Source organism: Diaporthe amygdali, assembly GCF_026229845.1.
Source record: "Diaporthe amygdali strain CAA958 chromosome Unknown NODE_4_length_2575358_cov_65_588622, whole genome shotgun sequence".
NCBI lineage: Eukaryota > Fungi > Ascomycota > Sordariomycetes > Diaporthales > Diaporthaceae > Diaporthe > Diaporthe amygdali.
The window spans coordinates 573,488-590,266 of NW_026517024.1; the positions used below are offsets into that span (position 1 = coordinate 573,488).

The 16,779-nt window shown below is 53.5% G+C and overlaps 7 protein-coding genes across 7 annotated transcripts; 2 read left to right on the forward strand and 5 right to left on the reverse strand.

The window, feature by feature from the left end:
• Window positions 1-277: 277 nt before the first annotated feature.
• On the forward strand, window positions 278-511 carry J7T55_008354 (uncharacterized protein; the record flags this gene model as incomplete). Its single annotated transcript, XM_053138663.1, has 1 exon — window positions 278-511. One exon carries the CDS (start codon window positions 278-280, stop codon window positions 509-511), a length of 234 nt encoding a protein of 77 aa, XP_052997630.1.
• Window positions 512-2,016: 1,505 nt separating this feature from the next.
• J7T55_008355 (uncharacterized protein) lies at window positions 2,017-2,761 on the forward strand (the record flags this gene model as incomplete). Its single annotated transcript, XM_053138664.1, has 2 exons — window positions 2,017-2,041; window positions 2,148-2,761. 2 exons carry the CDS (start codon window positions 2,017-2,019, stop codon window positions 2,759-2,761), a joined length of 639 nt encoding a protein of 212 aa, XP_052997631.1.
• A 791-nt stretch (window positions 2,762-3,552) lies between these two features.
• Window positions 3,553-4,328, reverse strand: J7T55_008356 (uncharacterized protein; the record flags this gene model as incomplete). Its single annotated transcript, XM_053138665.1, has 2 exons — window positions 3,553-3,719; window positions 3,878-4,328. 2 exons carry the CDS (start codon window positions 4,326-4,328, stop codon window positions 3,553-3,555), a joined length of 618 nt encoding a protein of 205 aa, XP_052997632.1.
• A 1,024-nt stretch (window positions 4,329-5,352) lies between these two features.
• J7T55_008357 (major facilitator superfamily transporter) lies at window positions 5,353-6,906 on the reverse strand (the record flags this gene model as incomplete). Its single annotated transcript, XM_053138666.1, has 1 exon — window positions 5,353-6,906. The coding sequence occupies one exon, from the start codon at window positions 6,904-6,906 to the stop codon at window positions 5,353-5,355; it is 1,554 nt and encodes a 517-aa protein (XP_052997633.1).
• Window positions 6,907-8,167: 1,261 nt separating this feature from the next.
• Window positions 8,168-9,331, reverse strand: J7T55_008358 (uncharacterized protein; the record flags this gene model as incomplete). The annotated part of the gene is made up of 1 exon (XM_053138667.1): window positions 8,168-9,331. The coding sequence occupies one exon, from the start codon at window positions 9,329-9,331 to the stop codon at window positions 8,168-8,170; it is 1,164 nt and encodes a 387-aa protein (XP_052997634.1).
• A 3,287-nt stretch (window positions 9,332-12,618) lies between these two features.
• Window positions 12,619-13,778, reverse strand: J7T55_008359 (thioredoxin protein; the record flags this gene model as incomplete). Its single annotated transcript, XM_053138668.1, has 3 exons — window positions 12,619-12,954; window positions 13,013-13,575; window positions 13,700-13,778. The coding sequence occupies 3 exons, from the start codon at window positions 13,776-13,778 to the stop codon at window positions 12,619-12,621; spliced, it is 978 nt and encodes a 325-aa protein (XP_052997635.1).
• Window positions 13,779-14,975: 1,197 nt separating this feature from the next.
• Window positions 14,976-15,974, reverse strand: J7T55_008360 (dnaj domain-containing protein; the record flags this gene model as incomplete). The annotated part of the gene is made up of 3 exons (XM_053138669.1): window positions 14,976-15,053; window positions 15,231-15,841; window positions 15,947-15,974. The coding sequence occupies 3 exons, from the start codon at window positions 15,972-15,974 to the stop codon at window positions 14,976-14,978; spliced, it is 717 nt and encodes a 238-aa protein (XP_052997636.1).
• Between the last annotated feature and the right edge of the window lie 805 nt (window positions 15,975-16,779).

Consider the following 16,779-nt stretch of genomic DNA (forward strand, 5'->3'; position numbering starts at 1 on the left):
CCCAAACCCTCTTCCCTCCGAGGCCGACTCTTCTCTGCTTGTTCCTGCTCCATTTCTTGGACATGATTCCATGTTCTCGGGTCACAGCACGATTGGGCCCAACATCATCACTGCCCAATGACTTGCGGCATTTTGGATCCCGCTCTGAGTGCCGACGCCCTATGCACTTGTCAGGTGGTTTCCGACCTGCCTGCTACATTAGACCGGACCGCGAAGCCTTGGGCCAGAGAGGAAATTGTTTTATGAAACCGCCTCCAAAACCGTGAGCGGTCTCGCGATGGTTGCCGTGTCTACCAGGTTACACCTCGGAGACAGCCTGTATGCCGACAGGCTAACCGTGGGCAACCGACCGTCCGCCTGGCGGCCCAAATCCCAAGAACGGCTTCCCAAGTTCAGCAAGCTCGATGCACTATCACCCTATCACCCTATCGGCCAGGCCCAGCCTTGCTTTTGGGTCCCGCGGGCATGGTTCCCCAGCCGCCTCGCTCAAGACGACCAGAAACCTTATTGACATTTGGGACGACCTATTATGCCTCTGGAAGACGTTGTGGAGTTCCTGGTCACGGCGCACACCACCAGCAACATGGTTCATGCCCTCAGCGCCTAGACGTGCGAAATAGCCCTATCAAAGCGACTGGCGCACTCAGGTTTCGGCAACGAATCTACCACTCTGGCTGCTGATGCCGTCATGCTATAATACAGCAGGCAAAGACCACGAGTTGCTCGGCTGCTGTCAAGTTTGATGCCAGGGAAGGGCCTGCCTGCAGGGGGGCTGCTCTGTTGCAGCCACTCATGATCGATTCCAGGCCACCCACTCCAGCGCACCAGGCCTGTCCAGCCCTCCAAGAACTTGAGGAAGACCCTGGAATCTTTTTCCCTGCTTTTCTGGGCAGTGGTCTGGGTCTGCAGGCCAACGTCATCGCCTGATGCGAGGTCTGGCCCATTGCCCAACCACGCCCGCAGCCCACGGGAAGATGCTCCCGACGGCCCTCTCCCTCAACCATGTGGAGGGTAGCAGGGGTTGTCGCAGCCTGTTGCTGGGAGCAGATGCGACCTGGAATTCCATCACCGCAGATGGCACCTTCGAATGCTTCTGTACTCGCTGATGGGCCACGATACCCTGTCGGGAATGGGCAGACCTGCCGAACCTTGGAAGAGCCAGGAGGGAAAATGGCTTAGCTTGGCCCTTCTGGGTGGCAGAATGTCACTGTTGTTCGTTCCGAGGCGCAGGTTGGGCAAGTGATCAAGGTCGCAGACGGGCTGTGTCATTTTTTACGAGGGCGGTCCCTCCGCCTACTTAGTACACATACATGCGCTGCCCCCATGTGGTGATGTCGACCCGCGTGGACTTGCGCTACACACATATCATAACGCAGCATAGACTCCATATGACTCTCCCGCCCCGAATATATACCCAACCTTGGCCACTTGACTTCCAGGCCAAACCCTTGCGTCTTGTTTTTACATCTTCCTAGTTTCAAACCTTTCAGCCCTTCCTCACCCGCCGCCGAGAGACAGACAGCCCATTCTCTCGACCCGTCATCCATCATCCCCCCACCACCTTCAACCATACCTGCGGCCGCCTCACATCTTTGCGATTGTGCCGCGCCCCCAACATTCCTCCTGGACCCGGATCTCATCGACCGCATCACTTTCGTCAAGCCGAGACCCGCCTTCAGGCACACTTAAGCTTTTCTACTGGGCCCCCGAGAATCCACCATATAAATAGCACCTTGTTTCACGGTCGCAGACACGGTACCCGCAGATCACTGCTGCATTGATTCACGAATATACACCATACGTTCGCTTGCGCGCCCCCGGCTCACACGACGATATCGTCTTCCGCCTGCGCCTCACAGCTTCTCGACAACGTTGGGTAAATTCTTATAATCAATAACCAGCTGCTGTTTCCGGGCTACTACTCATCAGTCAGTGTGCCCAATTTCTTCATCTTTCCTGCTTTTCTGTGTACATACCTCCACTGCTCTGTCTACATACATACACATATACACAGCCATGTACTTCTACGTACCAGTCATGGGTATTGACCTAGTCCCAAAACCACACGCTTGCACATCCTCTCCCTGACTTTGCTATAACACACCGTTCATTGAAGAACCCCATCGCTGACCTAGCTTTCCGTGCAGTGCCTGTGAAGGAGAAGAGGTACAAGAAAAAGGTGGTCTACCTTGAGCCACCTACCCCCGGCAGTGTGACGCTTCGCAGGAAGATCACAACTGTCGTACCAGCACCTGCTCCACCACCTGCGCCTCCAGTCATTGAGCCGCCGCCACCACCACCTGTGCTCGCTCTCCCCCCGCCTCCGCCTCCGCCGCCTCCAGTCATTCACAGGCCACCACCGCCAGTCTTCTTGCAGCCGCCACCGCCACCGCCGTCGTCGGCTAGAGATGAGATCGACGTGATCGCTGTGGATGTCGAGCCTTCCGAGAAGACCAAGTCAACCCGGTCCTCCTCCTCGTCCAGCTCGTCTTCCAAGTCCTCGAAGAAGACAAGCCGCAGCCGCAGCCGCAGCCATAGCCATTACGATGAGCGGGAGAGGGAGGTCATCATCGAGAGGGAGAGGATGGTGCCCGTCCCGACGAGGCGGGAATACGAGACGTACCGTTACGTCGAAGGACCGCCGCAGAGGAGATACCTCCCCGCTCCGCCCTCGCCACCGAAGAGGATCGAGGAGGATAGAGAGAGGATCGTCATCAACATCGAGGATCGAAAGAGGGGCAGAGAATATTATTATCGCTGATTTCACTTTCTGTCGATGCTGTTGAGTGCTGGGGGCGCAGGTCTACCAGCCTTTTGCCTGGCACACCTGGTCCTGGGATGAACCTCTTCTCAGCACCAGCATGACAGCGACCGGTGGTTCCGCCCTTTTCTCATTCGTGGACCTTCCGAGATCTTTTTTTATTCAACTGAACGACTTGAGAAGGTATCCTGTGCTTGGGATGTGGAGCTTCTGTGACGAAATCTCGCCTGGATCAAGCTGGGATCAATTTTGGGAGGCACGAAATGACAGCGTGGTGTTTGGAATTTTCTAAGGGATCAGTTTGGATCTTTCTTATACTTCGATGATATCCTTACTTGTCTAGTTTTTTTGGAGGCCCTGCAATACAATTTCTATATCATTTCCCACTCTACGTGTGCCGTCGTCGATTGTGTGGAGCTATGTGACTGATCCCTGCATTGTTCAGAGCCATGATGATCACTGCTGATGATACTGGTGACATGTGTTTCGATAAACATCAATGGTAACAGTCGTACTGGAGTTCTTGTCAGCAATTTCAGTGACTACAGGCCCAGCCTCCTGAACAGTGATTAGTTAGTGTGAACCTCATTAGTGAGCGTTCAGGGTATTGGAGGGATCTGCAATATGCAAAGTGACTCGTGCTTTTTCATTCATTCTACCAAGTGTCACCAGTGGTTCACACACGCCCTAATCTCTAGGAACCTATTTAAACAGTTTCTCACCACCCTCCCATGAGCAAATGGTCGACTCCGAGAGCAGGTTGCTCGCCACGTCCCTTCCGGGAGAACGTGCTATCTGTCCGACTGATCCTTCGCCAGCAGCTTCTTCAAGCTGTCCTCGTTGTCGTACTTGGCCAACAGCTTTGCCTTCAAGTCTTCAACCTCTTGCTTCTGGCTCGCGTAGACACCATCCAGCATGGCCCTGGCCGGTCCGAGAAGGTGAGCATCGGCCAAGCCCACTAAAAAGAAGATATAGAATCAGCCAACTGCGTATTTGGGCTATTTCGCCTAGGGCAGACAGTGAAAGACTGCGGGAAGCTCAGGCGGCTTTTCACAGAGTCCTTAGCCGTTACCGGCAGTCCAGAAGGGGCATGATCAAAATGAGACGAGCACTGACTGATCACAACCATCAGCAACACATTATCACCCAGCGACTCCAGCTCACCATCCTCCGCCAGCCCGTTCTGGATCATCAGGACCCTCTCGAAGTCCGCGTCCCCGGGCGTGACCACCACCCGGAGCACCGTGTCCTCGTCGCCCACGAGGTACTTGTGGTAGACCCCGGGCGGCACGGTGGCTTCCTTGCGGGGCTCGAGCTGCCGGGCCGACTCCTCCAGGAGGTCGAGGTCCGCGCCCTCGTCACCGCCGGGGGGAGTCTGGGCCGACGAATACACGGTAATGGCGCCCTCGAGCAGGTCGAACGTCTCGGCGAAGCGGGTGTGGTAGTGCGGCGGGACGGTGGTGCCCGGAGTCATGTACTCGATGAAAACGGTGCGCTGGCCGCCGTTCTGCGTGGTTGACTCCTCTATGCGGAAGCGTCTTTGGTTCCATCGTCGTTCGGCCGACATCTTGAAGTTTGCTTTTTCTGCACGAAGCTAGCTATAGAGACTGTAGATTCTGGTGTGCACCTGGGCAAACGCTCATTCTGCCGGTGCTGTCCGTCACCTTTATATGCTCGAAGCCCCCCCGCCTTAGGTTCAGACTCCGCTAGGCGGTATGGTAAGAGACGTCGCATTCCTGGCATTGGATCATTGCATAAGGAGGGCAGAGGTTCTGCGTGAGATTTTAGCACCTCCACCGCTGTGTTGTACCTACGTTTCTGGAAAACAATCCTCACCCTGAGGCGCTGTACCGCTTTAGGAAAACAATCGTTTTCTACGCCACCCAACAGTATGGATTGTCTGATGCACCTCAGTGGGCCGGCGGCGCATTCCTCCAACACCAATGTCACCGAATCACTCGGCGTGGGGATTCGTCCACAGCTTTGCAGGGATCACAAAGTTTTGTGGAGGCTCAAGAGAGCAGCATATGCCAGATGTAAGTCAGTGGATACGAAAGTCTATCGCACAACGTCTTCCATGTGAAGCTCGTGCCTAAAATCTTACGTGAATTTCTGAATGCTTGTAAAATTGCCTACCCACCGAAGCGATTCTTGTATATCCGCATGGTTTTATTCGCTTTTGTCCACTGCTTCTACCGTATAGATCAGTGCTCTCTATACGACGACATCGATGCCGGATGGCTAGTAGTGAAAACCAGCTCACTTATAGCTGATCATCTCCCCTACCCAGTGTTCTCTCTGCCAGTAAAAGTTGTCCCGCGGAAAGTTGAGCCTTTCACCAACAAGACTTCTCTGAGCATGGGTGCCAAAAGTAATGGCACGGGACAGAGTCCCACCAGTACTCCAGCCTGAAGCTTCTTCCAAGTGCCCCTCCCAAGCCAGGAAAAATGTGACCAATGGATCTCCGATGCAAGCGTGGCTGAGGCGTAAATTTGGTCTATATTATCAGTATCTATTCTAACCCTCAAGGTGAGCCCCAAGGTATCCCATTTGAAGCTGGTGCTCATCCCATGATCAGTCGCCTATCCCTCTCATGTGGCCTCCTCTCCATCGCCTTCTACTGCTTGCTCTCTCGGAGCAGGATTCTTCTTGGGTTCTGGCATGTACCTCGAGATCACCGTAAAGTTCACTCCAATGGCCACCATTAGAACCCAGATGGCATAACCAGCTAATAATTGCGTCCTCGCCCCCAGGGCAAAGAGACTCGTGAACGCAGCGGGCGCGAAAGATCTCAAGATCGAGGTCCCAGTCAGAGCGAGCGCGTTGAGCGTGCCTAGTACCGCGGGGCTGGGGGAGATATCGTTCAGCGCAAGCTGGATCGCCGTAAAGCTCATGCTTATTCCGCTACCAATCGCCAGAAGGATCGGAGCCGCTATCCAAAACGCCGTATCGAAGCCGCCTCTCAGGATATAATTTCCCAAGGGGCAGAGGGCGAAGAAGAAGGGATATACATCTGAGCAGCGGCGGAGGACCTTGTTGGTTCCCCAGCGAAGCTGAAGGGGCGGGAAGACCAGAAGGAGCCAGGATGCCTGAGCAACACCGTTAACAGCCATCATGAGAGAAATCTGAATCGGGCTGAACCCGAATCCGCCCAATCCAATCGGCGTGAACCAAAAGACGGGCAATATGGCTGTGTAAGCAAGCGCCAAAAGCATGATGTGTCCATACACGTATAGAACCATGGCGACACCTGGAGCCTTGATGATTTGCAAAATGCCGCGACCTTCTTCTTTTGGCTTAACAGTACCATTTTCTGAGCTGGGTGCCTTTACCAGAGTTTCCTTGATGAAGAAGGCACTGGTAAAGACAGAGACGAAGCCCAAAAGCCCAACCACAAGGCTAGAAAGCGCGTATGGATAATCGTGAAAGAATTTGACATGGCCAAATGCTCCAGGATACTGGTGGGCTGGATCGGCGAGAGCTCCGCCTAGGAGAGGCCCAACAAAGATGCCCACGTTTCCCGAGAAGGCGAACCAACTGAAGATGACGGCCTGAGTACCGGGAGTGCTATGCTCTGCCAGCATTGTGCGCATAGTAACAATAGTGCCCCCGAAGACACCAGCTGCGCACCTGAACAGGATCATCTCCCAGATTGACTTGGAAAATCCAAACAGGCAGGTTGCAATGGTGACACCGACCAGGCTGAAGACGAGCACGGGCTTTCTCCCAAGCCTATCAGAGGCTTTGCCCCAGAAGATCATGAAGATGGCCTGGGTGAGCGAGAATAGGGACTCTATGAGTCCACTGTAGAAGCCCACATCGGCGGTATCAAGATTGCCGTTCTCCTGAGCCATCTGGTTGATGTAAGGGAAAATGGAGAAGAAGGCCATCGGCTCGACCAGGCGAGCGAAGCATATCCAAAGAATTTGCCACTTCGGGAAAGGTGGTTCATTGTCCTCATCCTGGTCGCTGGCAGCGTTTCCTATAAACGTGCCTGAGCCTGAGCCATGTAGCGTTGTTGCTTCGGATACTGCTGGGTCTGCCGTTGGCGTGATGTCGTTTGTTGCGAGAAGCGGCGTCCGTTCTGTGGCTGTGTCGTGAGCGGCATGGCTCTTTGAGCCGTTTGAATGCGCGTTTTGGGTCATGGTGAAAATGATAATGGCGGAAGAAAGTTTTCTTCTTTTCACTTTATTTTCTATTTCGAACCGGGGAACCAGAGCAGATAAGAATAGCCAGGTATAGATATCCAAGGCACAGAATTTATACAAAATCAAGTGTAAGAGCGTGCAATGCTCCGACCATCATGAACAGATCGAGATGATAATTGAGACTAATGTGCTGGAGTCGCCGCGTCGTTCTTGTCCATCTAGAGCGATGTCCAGAGGGAGATCCGAGGTGAATCCGAGGAAAAGAGAGGGGCAAGAGGATGCAGTGCAATTTGAGGAGTCAAGAGGTCGATGTAGAAGTAAGCACTTGTTCGTGCTCCAGCAACGGGAATTGATGATGATGGGGAAAACAGGACCCCTGATGCCATGCCCAAGTGAGATCCAGGCACCGGCTATGGGCTTCCTTCCTCTTCCGGCCAAGCTCGATGTCGCATTGGTTGCAGGTCTGCAGGTCTGCACGGCAGCTTGACGAACCGCTGGCCCAGAAATGTCGCTGGGGCCTCTCGACGTGCAGGCCCGCAGGCTGGGGGGCAGATGGCGCAAGAAACACCGTTGATAACAAGCACGATCCTGTACGTCCCTGGGCTCGGAATAACTCAATTGCAACAGCACTGGCCGGACGATACACAATCCAACAGTGATCAGCATCATCCACTCAATGGCTTCGATATATCTGGATGCGCACAAGCAAGTCAATCTTGTGGGCACAACCCGCAAACCACAATGGTGGCACAACCGATAAGGTGGCACCACCTCCTTGGCTGGCCAGTGCCACGGAGCCGACTCGTTCAAGTTCTGTGTACATTCAACATCGATCCTTACCACCTCATCAAAAACCGTGCGACTGAAATCGGTGCCTAGAGGCGACAAGTGTTGCCTATCACATACTATGTTCATGATAGGTCGAGCTGAGCTGCCAGCCTTCCACTACCTGTACTGTTCTTTGATTGCAGGAAGGCCAGACGACCAATGATACTTCAAAGACGAGGAAGCAGAAGCGTGTGAGATGGAGGCCAGCAGTGGAGTTTAGATATTGTGGATTGATCATCTAGGCCAAGAGATCTTGACTCAAAAGCCAGCGGTTGTCTATTTTGGAGCCAGTCGCCGCCTTATTCCTCCGTGCGGCCCGAATCTGCGTCGAGGGACCCGCAGGCAGCCATGGAAGGACGTCCTCTATCATATTCTTGCCTCCTCTCCAGTCCCCGATCATCCTTCGAGTGCGAGGTTCGAGTACGAGGTGTCACTCAAGAACTGCGGCGGACGCAGCTGGACGTCTAATCATCGTTGACGAGGCCGGCAGTGCATAACGCCAGAGCAAGCTCGCAGTCTCCATGGCGGGCAGCTTGAGTCCCACCCCAGTGGTCGATCTGCTTTGTTTCTTGTTTGGTTTTTGCAACTCTTCGTCTTCCAAGTCCCGACCTCTTTTCTTGCAGCAGCTTTGATGAGATGGCTCATCAACATGCAGCTTCTCTACAGCCGTATCCACAGCCCGAGTCCAGTCCATTCTGAACCGTCTCAGATTTTCCATTGTGCAGGGCCAAGGCCCATGATAATATTTTGAATCCCTCTCGTCTAACTTTTGCGCATCACAGTCTTCTTCAGAGACAAGCGAGTAGTATCTGAGCTCGTTGACGTGCGGCCATGTCGGTTTCTCTTGTGTCCAGGGCATCGTACACGAGGTCGGTCCAGTGCGCTCAGTTTGCTCTCCTTTAATGTTGGCATGGCCATGATGAACACTCGACGCTTTGCTGAATATCTCCCTGGCCTGTGGAGGCTTCGTCCCAGCCAAATAGAACGTCGCATTCTGGCTGAGGTGTCCGTCCCACGCACTAACCGTCCGCGGCAACTCCATCACTTCATACTGTGCTTCCTGGTAGAGCACAAAGATCACCCTCTCCAGCTTGGGGAACACAGACAGCCGCTCCAGGAACTTTGTCATGCCATTCTTGATCTGCGATTTTGGCGTTTCGCGACCCAATGATGGGTGCCAAATGCCACCAAGGCTCGCGCTGTAGGAGGTTCCGAAAGCAATACTGCGGACATCGTTGCGAATTCGGGCCACTTTACTCATAAAGAGCAGTGTGCGGTAAAGCTCTCTCTCGAGAAGGCAGGATTCGAGGAGGAGAATATCTCGCGACAGGTCGACGTATTTGGTCGCTGAGCCGAGAGTCAGGGGCTTATAATGATACAGGATGATGGAGCGAGATTCTCGGCAAACGGCCGATGCGGCCGGCGGTCGTTCAGTCGTTTCATTTGCGAAGCGCAAGCCCTGCCTCGCCGGAGTTTTCTGGCTCGTCGATGCGGGATAGATGTCAAGCACACGCGGTTCTGGAAGAGTGAGCTCCCAGATGACATTCCGGACCTCTGGAGGTAGCTGTGTGAATTTGCGGAATCCCGTAGCCATAGCTTCTGACAGCGACATACAAGCTGAGCTGCTTGATCCCATGCGGCGGAGGAAACAACTGTTTAGGGCAATGCCTGAGAGATATAGGTAGGTCACCCCCTTCCGTGTTGTGGTCTCCACTCTGGCTCAATTGTTGTACCCAAGCCCGACCTGCTGGTTTGTTCCCACGTCGAGATGATAGTACACACTAAGTGGCCGCCAGTTCGCGCCGTCGACGTTCTTGAATTATGGTCACCAACGGGCTCCTGGTTCAGCTCCTGGTTCGTTGGCGTCTAAGAGCGGGTGGGATGCCAGATATACCTCCTAATCCAAGTCGATCTTGCCTCAGTCCAGCTCTAGTCGTAGGTCTAAGTGTACCTTGAAGCAGGGTGACTTGCTCACACGATATTCGTGGTGGAGTCAACGGCAGATACATTAAGAGAGGGGAAGTGTCCATGTTGCGAGTCTGTGTGAGAGGCGGGGCATGAGTCGCAATTATCAATACAGTCTTTCTTGTCTGCATTATGATCGAATACAGTCGGTGAGGACCAGGGTAGAGCACACGAAAGCAAGAGATATGAAATATTGGCCGCAGCCCTGCTTCTCGATATTGCAGATTATGGGTCCGACCGTTGTCACTTGACACAGACCATCGCACAAGCAGCCCACGCAAAGAACCGGATAGCCGGTCTTGCATGAATACCGGCGAGTTAGCAGAAAGGAGTTAGCTGACATGCCACCAAAGTGCTGCCAGCCTCTGCTCTGCCTGTCACCGATGGGATTGGGAGCCGAGAGAAAACCTTCCCGCATAGGGACATCCGCCACACCGCAGTCGCCCGTATGTGTGTGTAGTGGAGCATGGGGTGGCATGGTTCAAGGACAAGCCTGTTTCTTGACAGGCATGGGCAGGGGTGCGAAGACACTATCGATTAGATGAGGTGGATTTGCAAGATATTGCAGGATTATACATAGTGGTCATACGCGCCTGCGCTCAAGGGACAGCACGATAGCCTCGTGGGTTGCGCAGCAGCATGGACTGCCATGTGATAGAAGGCACGAGGGATCGTTTATAAACCACTGTCCGAGCTCCTGAGCCGGATCCAGGATGGTGAATCCTGCAATGGGCAGTCAACCCCCAATGGCAATGCGGTTCGTCCGAACCCAATCCATATTCGGAGTTTTAACGACAGCATGAGATGGCCGTAGGGCGTTGATACACGTCCTCAGGCCAAGCAAGCTTCGATCGGCGGGCTCTCGAAGGAAACTTGGTGAAATTGTACCAGGATATGGCGATATGCTTGAGCATAATTGCGAGTTTATATCAATTTGACCGTGTGAGAAGCCCGCAAGACTCAGCTCTCTCTTCCCAACCGAGAAAACATGGGCATTGTGCCGGGTTGCGCGGGAGGCTCCCTTGCCTCCACGGCCAGAGGGATAGTGAGTAGCGTTGATCGGTGGACGGCATTAGCGAAAATGGGACAACCGGATTGCAGGGTTTCCCAATCGTTAGTATTGCAACGCTGGCTCATGTTGTCGATACTAGCACAAAGCGTCAACGACCTGTCATTACACTAGACTTCCATAGTCGGATGCTTGGCGTCGATCTGAATCGTCAGCTACACATTGCCGAAGGCGGGCATGAGACGGATATTGGGACAAAAAAGTAAAAAGCCCGTAAACAAGGCCTGAGAAAGCGTCGCGCGGAAATGCCAGCGCATCCAGTACAGAGACGCTCGAATCCCGAGATAACGAGGCAGATCACACGGTACGCCCAGGTCCACGTAGATGGCACCCAAGGGACGATCACGGTGTGCTTGAGCAAGTTGATTGCTGAGGAAATGAGCATCCGGTGAGATGCCAATGGCGGACGTGGGATTCTTAGTCGATGAGGCCTCATGAGTATTTCTCCGTTGACTGAGCATGACGAAGACCCAGGGCTAAGCCATATTCGTAAATCGCCTTCGCGAAGGAGTGGTAGGACATGCAAGCCACCTCAGTTTGACCGGGCCCGTGGTTCTGGACTATTGGCGAGACTCGGAAGGACTCCGAGGCCTGATAGATTAAACAAAGCGTGGGATGCTTGCGTGTCCGATGGGAGTGTGTGTGCTCGCCTACAGGACAAGAGGAGGCGGCGTTGTGAGAGCAATATCGGCAGTCCTGCGCGGCGGGGGGGAGATGACTACAGAGTCCAAGCAATCGATATCGACAGGGATTTAGATTGCAAAATTGGCCGTTCAGTACCACGCTGCAGCTCGACGATCATGGAGCCTTACTCTGGCTTTTCTATAGCGCTCGAGGAGACGCTGGAGTCAGCCGACTGTCTAATCTCTGGCTACTCGGAGTCAGTCAGACAAACAAGCACTCAGGCACTCAGCAGCAACGCCCCGGACCAAAGATCTTCAACGCTCCGACCTCTAGTCCGCTTCGGGCTAGGCCAATCGGCCTGGCGCCCCACTCTCAGTCGCGACACCATAAAACTTCGTTCTGAGCGCGTAAAGCTACGCTTTTCCCTCCCTCCTCTTGCTCTTCGTGCGGCTGGCCAACTTCAAGTTTCCCCTTGTTGCTCGGATCCTCAATTCTCTATGGATATTTATCGTGCGTCAAGTTGTGCCCTAGATCAACCTAATTGCAATCGGCTATTCCAACCGATTCGTCCACGCCAGAAGTTTACGCCTCCGGGCGGCAGATCTGGGTGGTGGTTGGAGGTCGGACATATCAACCTTCCCTGAGATTCTTTTCTGCTTCATTTAGCTCATATGAGGATCGTCAAAGCTCTATTGAATCTTGACCGTGATCTAGCCCTCAAAATACGAGGCTTGGGTCCTTGAAAGCTAGGGAGATGAACGGGAGGTCAATAGTTCCTCGCGGATTCCTGGCAGGTCGCATTGTCGGGCAAGGTCGCATGAAGTGGAGCAACCTGCTATTGTCATATGTTACCTATAGTTTTATCACTGTCGCATGCTGGACAGATCCATCTTGCATGCTTCCTGAACTATGTATGGTCTATCTTTTGGGTACTCCATGACGTCCTTTGATATCACCTGGCGCCTTCTTGATCCTGGGTGCAGGCGTCCTGTACTGCGTAGTCTTTCCCGAGACACCAACCAAATATGGGGCGCGATTGATATCTTTACCATGCTCGCCCATGCTTCCATCATACGTCATTAATGGCGCCTCAATTTGGGCACGCCCTTGCCAGTCAGATCCGCGCGCATGTGAGACTTTGAGACTCCGATCCTCCTCTGGGGGAGACAACAGCTTCGCCCAATAACGCGTCAAGACTGGGTTTTGATACTGAAATAGTCCTCTCAAGCACCATCGTCTCCTATCTTCTCGAGCTTACCCATGTCGCGTTTCTCGCCCGACTCGCCAATCAGCCTGATGCGATCGATGCGAGTCTTCTCCCCTTCTCCGTCTCCAGATTCGACGAACAATACTAGGCTGTTGATATTCTGGAACTTGACGAAACGCAATGGGATGTTGGCTGTTCCCTCGGCGTTCCAATCCTTCTCGCTGAGCTCGATCAGCTGGGTAGGGGCTTCGCCCTCGGCATCCTCGAATCCAAGATTGTGTGGTCTGTTTGTGAAGAGCTTGACAACTTTGGGTCGCATGATGTCCTCGTCTTCGTCCGGAACGGAGGTAATCTAGGCAGGGTCGTGGTCAGTCTCGGCGCGGTCATGTGTCCAACAGCTGGAAGCTTACTTGGAGAGTGTGCAGCTTCAGCATGGACATGAATGGCACGAAGAGAAGTAGCTGCTCGTCCGTATCGCTGACTACCCAATCCTTCTCCGTCTTCTTGCCACCGCTCAGACCGCCTGGCTTCGACGAGTCGAGAAGTGTGCGCACGCTGCCAAAGTCCTCATCGAAGTTCAGCAGCTCCGTCCTCTGCACCTCGATCTGATCTGTGACGTCCAAGTATCCCCTCGGGAGCTCGGCGCCTCGCCAGCCAAGGGCTGAGCTTCCGCTTGCACTACTGCTGCCGCCGGAGCCGCTACCGCTGGCGACGTTCTGAATCTCGGAGGTCAGCTTCTCGATGATGGACTGTAGCTTCTTCGGGTCCGCGCCCTTGACTTCGTCGATTTTGTTGCCATCACGGAACATGATGAATGTGGGGATGCTCGTGACTCGGTAGGCGGCGGCGATGTCCTTCTGCGTCTCCGTGTTCACCTTGACGAAAGTGACGACACCGGGCTTGGATATCCGAGCGGCAAGTTGCTCATAGAGGGGGGCGATTGCTTTGCATGGTCCGCACCAGTCCGCATAGACTGTGAAATTGGCCGGTCAGCTTCCCGTCATGTTCTCAAAAGGCTTCGGGTACCAAGAGGCTGCTCCAGATGTCGAGACTCCTTTGTGGCGTTGCGCAGCGGGGTGCCGTCGGAGGGAGCTTACAGTCTGCGATGACAATCTTGGAGCTCTTGAGCAGGCCTCTGAATTGCTCAGAGGACTCGATTTTTACTGAGGATGACATCTTGTCTGTAGTAGAGTGACGGAGTAGATTTGGGGTGGCGGCGCAAAGAAACAAAGACAGAAAGTTGGCGATGTTGATAGAAGCAGGCCAGGCAGTGCCTGCCCCGCGGCCATGCCGGAGCTTTCATAAGAGCTACCCACTTTGGTTAGCGCTCAGGCACGTTGATTGACCTTTAGTTGACCCGGACACCGGCAGCCCCTGACTCCCTCTACCATTCATAACCTCAGTCAGCCTGAAAGTAAAGGCAGCTCTAAATTGAAGTTGATTTTGTAAAACAATTTGAGGTCTCAAAATTATGTACAGTCTGGTCGGCCAGTATGTAAGTCAACATATTTTGTGAGATCAATGTACCAGAAGTATAGACTTAAGTGTGCTTCTAGAATTTAACCTATCCTATTAGAGTGTTTAAGGCTGTGCGCAAGATTTTACAGATTTTGAGGGAAACAAGCCTAGATGCTTAGACACTTTCTGTTCTTCAAGCATTCAGATCTGGAGGTGACAAAAAGATTTCCTTATCTTTGGCGTATCCTGCCTCAAGCTATGATTCCAGACTGATTCCGAGAGCATGCATATACTTCGTTGTTTTTGCCTTACAAACCGCCGTTTCAAGACCTCATTTGGAATAAAATTGGTCGCCTCTTCTTTTCTTTCGCTCTAAGATGACGTCGACAAGTAGTACTTCTTGCCATCATTGCTTGCAACAACCGACAAAGGGTAGGATTCGGTGCTGTGTCGGAACAAGATAGAAATATAGAAGACAAGCCGAAGGGCTAGGAGGAAGTGCTCTCTTATCCCTTGGGTCCGCGGGAATAAACAGCTTGCCAGTTACCCAACTTCTCTGGCAGAATCGTCACTTGCAAGATATTATCATGACCTTACCTGCCCCATCGTGATGAGTGGGTTCCTGAAGAGGCCGGCTGGAACCAGAGCTCAAGGTCCGTCCCACATTATGGCGCCAGCGGGATTCAGCTTCCGGCAAGTGTTTGGCTTGCCAAGTCGCTTGACCATGGTGGCTTGTCTGTGAAATACGGTTCCGGCACTTCTGACCAGTTCCAAGGATTGACGCAAGCTTGTCTTTCTGACCTTAAACCTCAAAATTGGCCTCCATTAGTCTTGACTGCCGAGACTGGTACCGCGCTTCGTCCCTAACGCCGTGCTTTCAATATTCCAAGGGTATACCCCATGACTCCTCACGCCTCAGACTCCAACAGCATGGCTGAAAACCCTAGCAGCTAGTTGACTGAGCAGTCTTGCTCTATCACCTTGTGGAAGCTCCTGTGAACAAGAAGAATCAGCATTGTGAGCCAACCCAGTTTAGGCCAACGAAAGACCGAGGACGTAGGCAGCCCCACGAGCAGATATCGTATCGAAGCTGAGGCTTGCCCAATCGAGATCACCCAGACAGAAACTGTACGGACCACCACCCAAAAGTATTAAAACGCTGCCACTCACCTGGAAAACGGCGTACACACTCTTTCCTTGTGTGTCTCGAATCGCACCAAGTCTGTTCCCAGCTACCGCACCGGCCAGAAGACCCGGGACATTGGCAATGATAAAGCCCAGGGCGCCACCACTCGCACCCCCCAGCAAACCCCAGAACCGGTTGTTGGCAGTTCCGTTTGGCTCCGCCATGCCTTGCTCGCGGAGCATCTCCTCGAAGGCATCACCGAACTGTGCATTCTCGGCCTCCTGTTGCGCCTGTCCCGCCTGCTGCTGCTGCTGCTGGGTGCCGGCTTGCTGGGTGAAGAAGTTCCATGCCCAACTGTAGGCAGACTGGCCGGGGTCGGTGCCGCTGGCATTGTTAGTTTCGCCGAAGGGGTCAGCGCCGGCCGAGGTGGAGGTGCCGCCGCCATAGAACTTGCGCTGGCTGTCGTATTCCCTTCGTCGTGTGGGGTCGGAGAGGGTGTAGTAGGCGTCGTTCACGAGCTGGAACTTGCGCGTGCGTGAGGGCCGCTCAGGGGAGTCGGCTGGGACGCGGTCTGGGTGGGTTTTGAGAGCGACCCGCTTGTAGGCATCTCTGATCTGCTGGGTGTTTGCGGACTCCTGGATTTCAAGGATGGCGTCTAAGGGGCGTGTTAGCTATCGGTTTGTTCGGTTTGTTCGTGTTGTTGGTGATTCTCCACCACTAAACAGGAAGCATTTCAGGGATCGTTGGCCAGAGGACTTACAGTAGTTTGGTGGAGCTCCGGAGGCCATCTTGAACGTTGGGATTGAGGTCCTGGTTCTAAGAACACTGTTTGTGTAGGACTATGGGTCGGAAAAGTCTGAGAGGTTGAGATAATAGGAACTCGTGGCAAAGCAAGTGGTACAAGTTCACATGTTGCCCGTGAACAAAGAAGGGGAGCTCAGCCGTCGAGTAGCTGGCATACAGCCAGCGAGATACGCAGTATATGGAGTCACCAGATAGGCAGGGGTAGACGTCATCTGTGGCGCTCGAAACGTGGCTTCCACTGACCAGACACAGTCATGGGCATGTCATGCTATAGCGACCTAGACCATTCATCCTAAGGTAGATCAACCCCTCCAGTTGGTGTGTGATGCCTTTTTGCAAGGTCTGGGCATCATTGTCATTGCGATGAAACTATTTTTCAGTCGCGTCGTCGCGTGTGATATCATGCCTACTTGATGATAAATAACCCAATCTTTTAACATCGACAAGGGTTTGTTACGAACAGAACTCGCACTACAGACGGTGGGTTAGGATTTTATTTCCAAGAGGACAGCCAGAGGCGGTCATATCTCGGAAGACTCGAGATTCCTCTCCATCTGTGGTTCCCACCCCGTTTCGTGTCATGGCTCTATTGGGCAGGCATTACATGCGTCTTGATAATAGATCCGTTTCAAAAGCGGTTGAAGACGGCTGTCATGCGACCATGACTCTCTCTATTGGGAGTGCGTTGGGAGAGAGAAACCATACATCTAGGATGTCCATCACAGCCGGATCTGGGTCTGTTTGAGGCCTGAAGGCCCAAACGTGCCAGGCCGCCATCGAGGCTTGCCC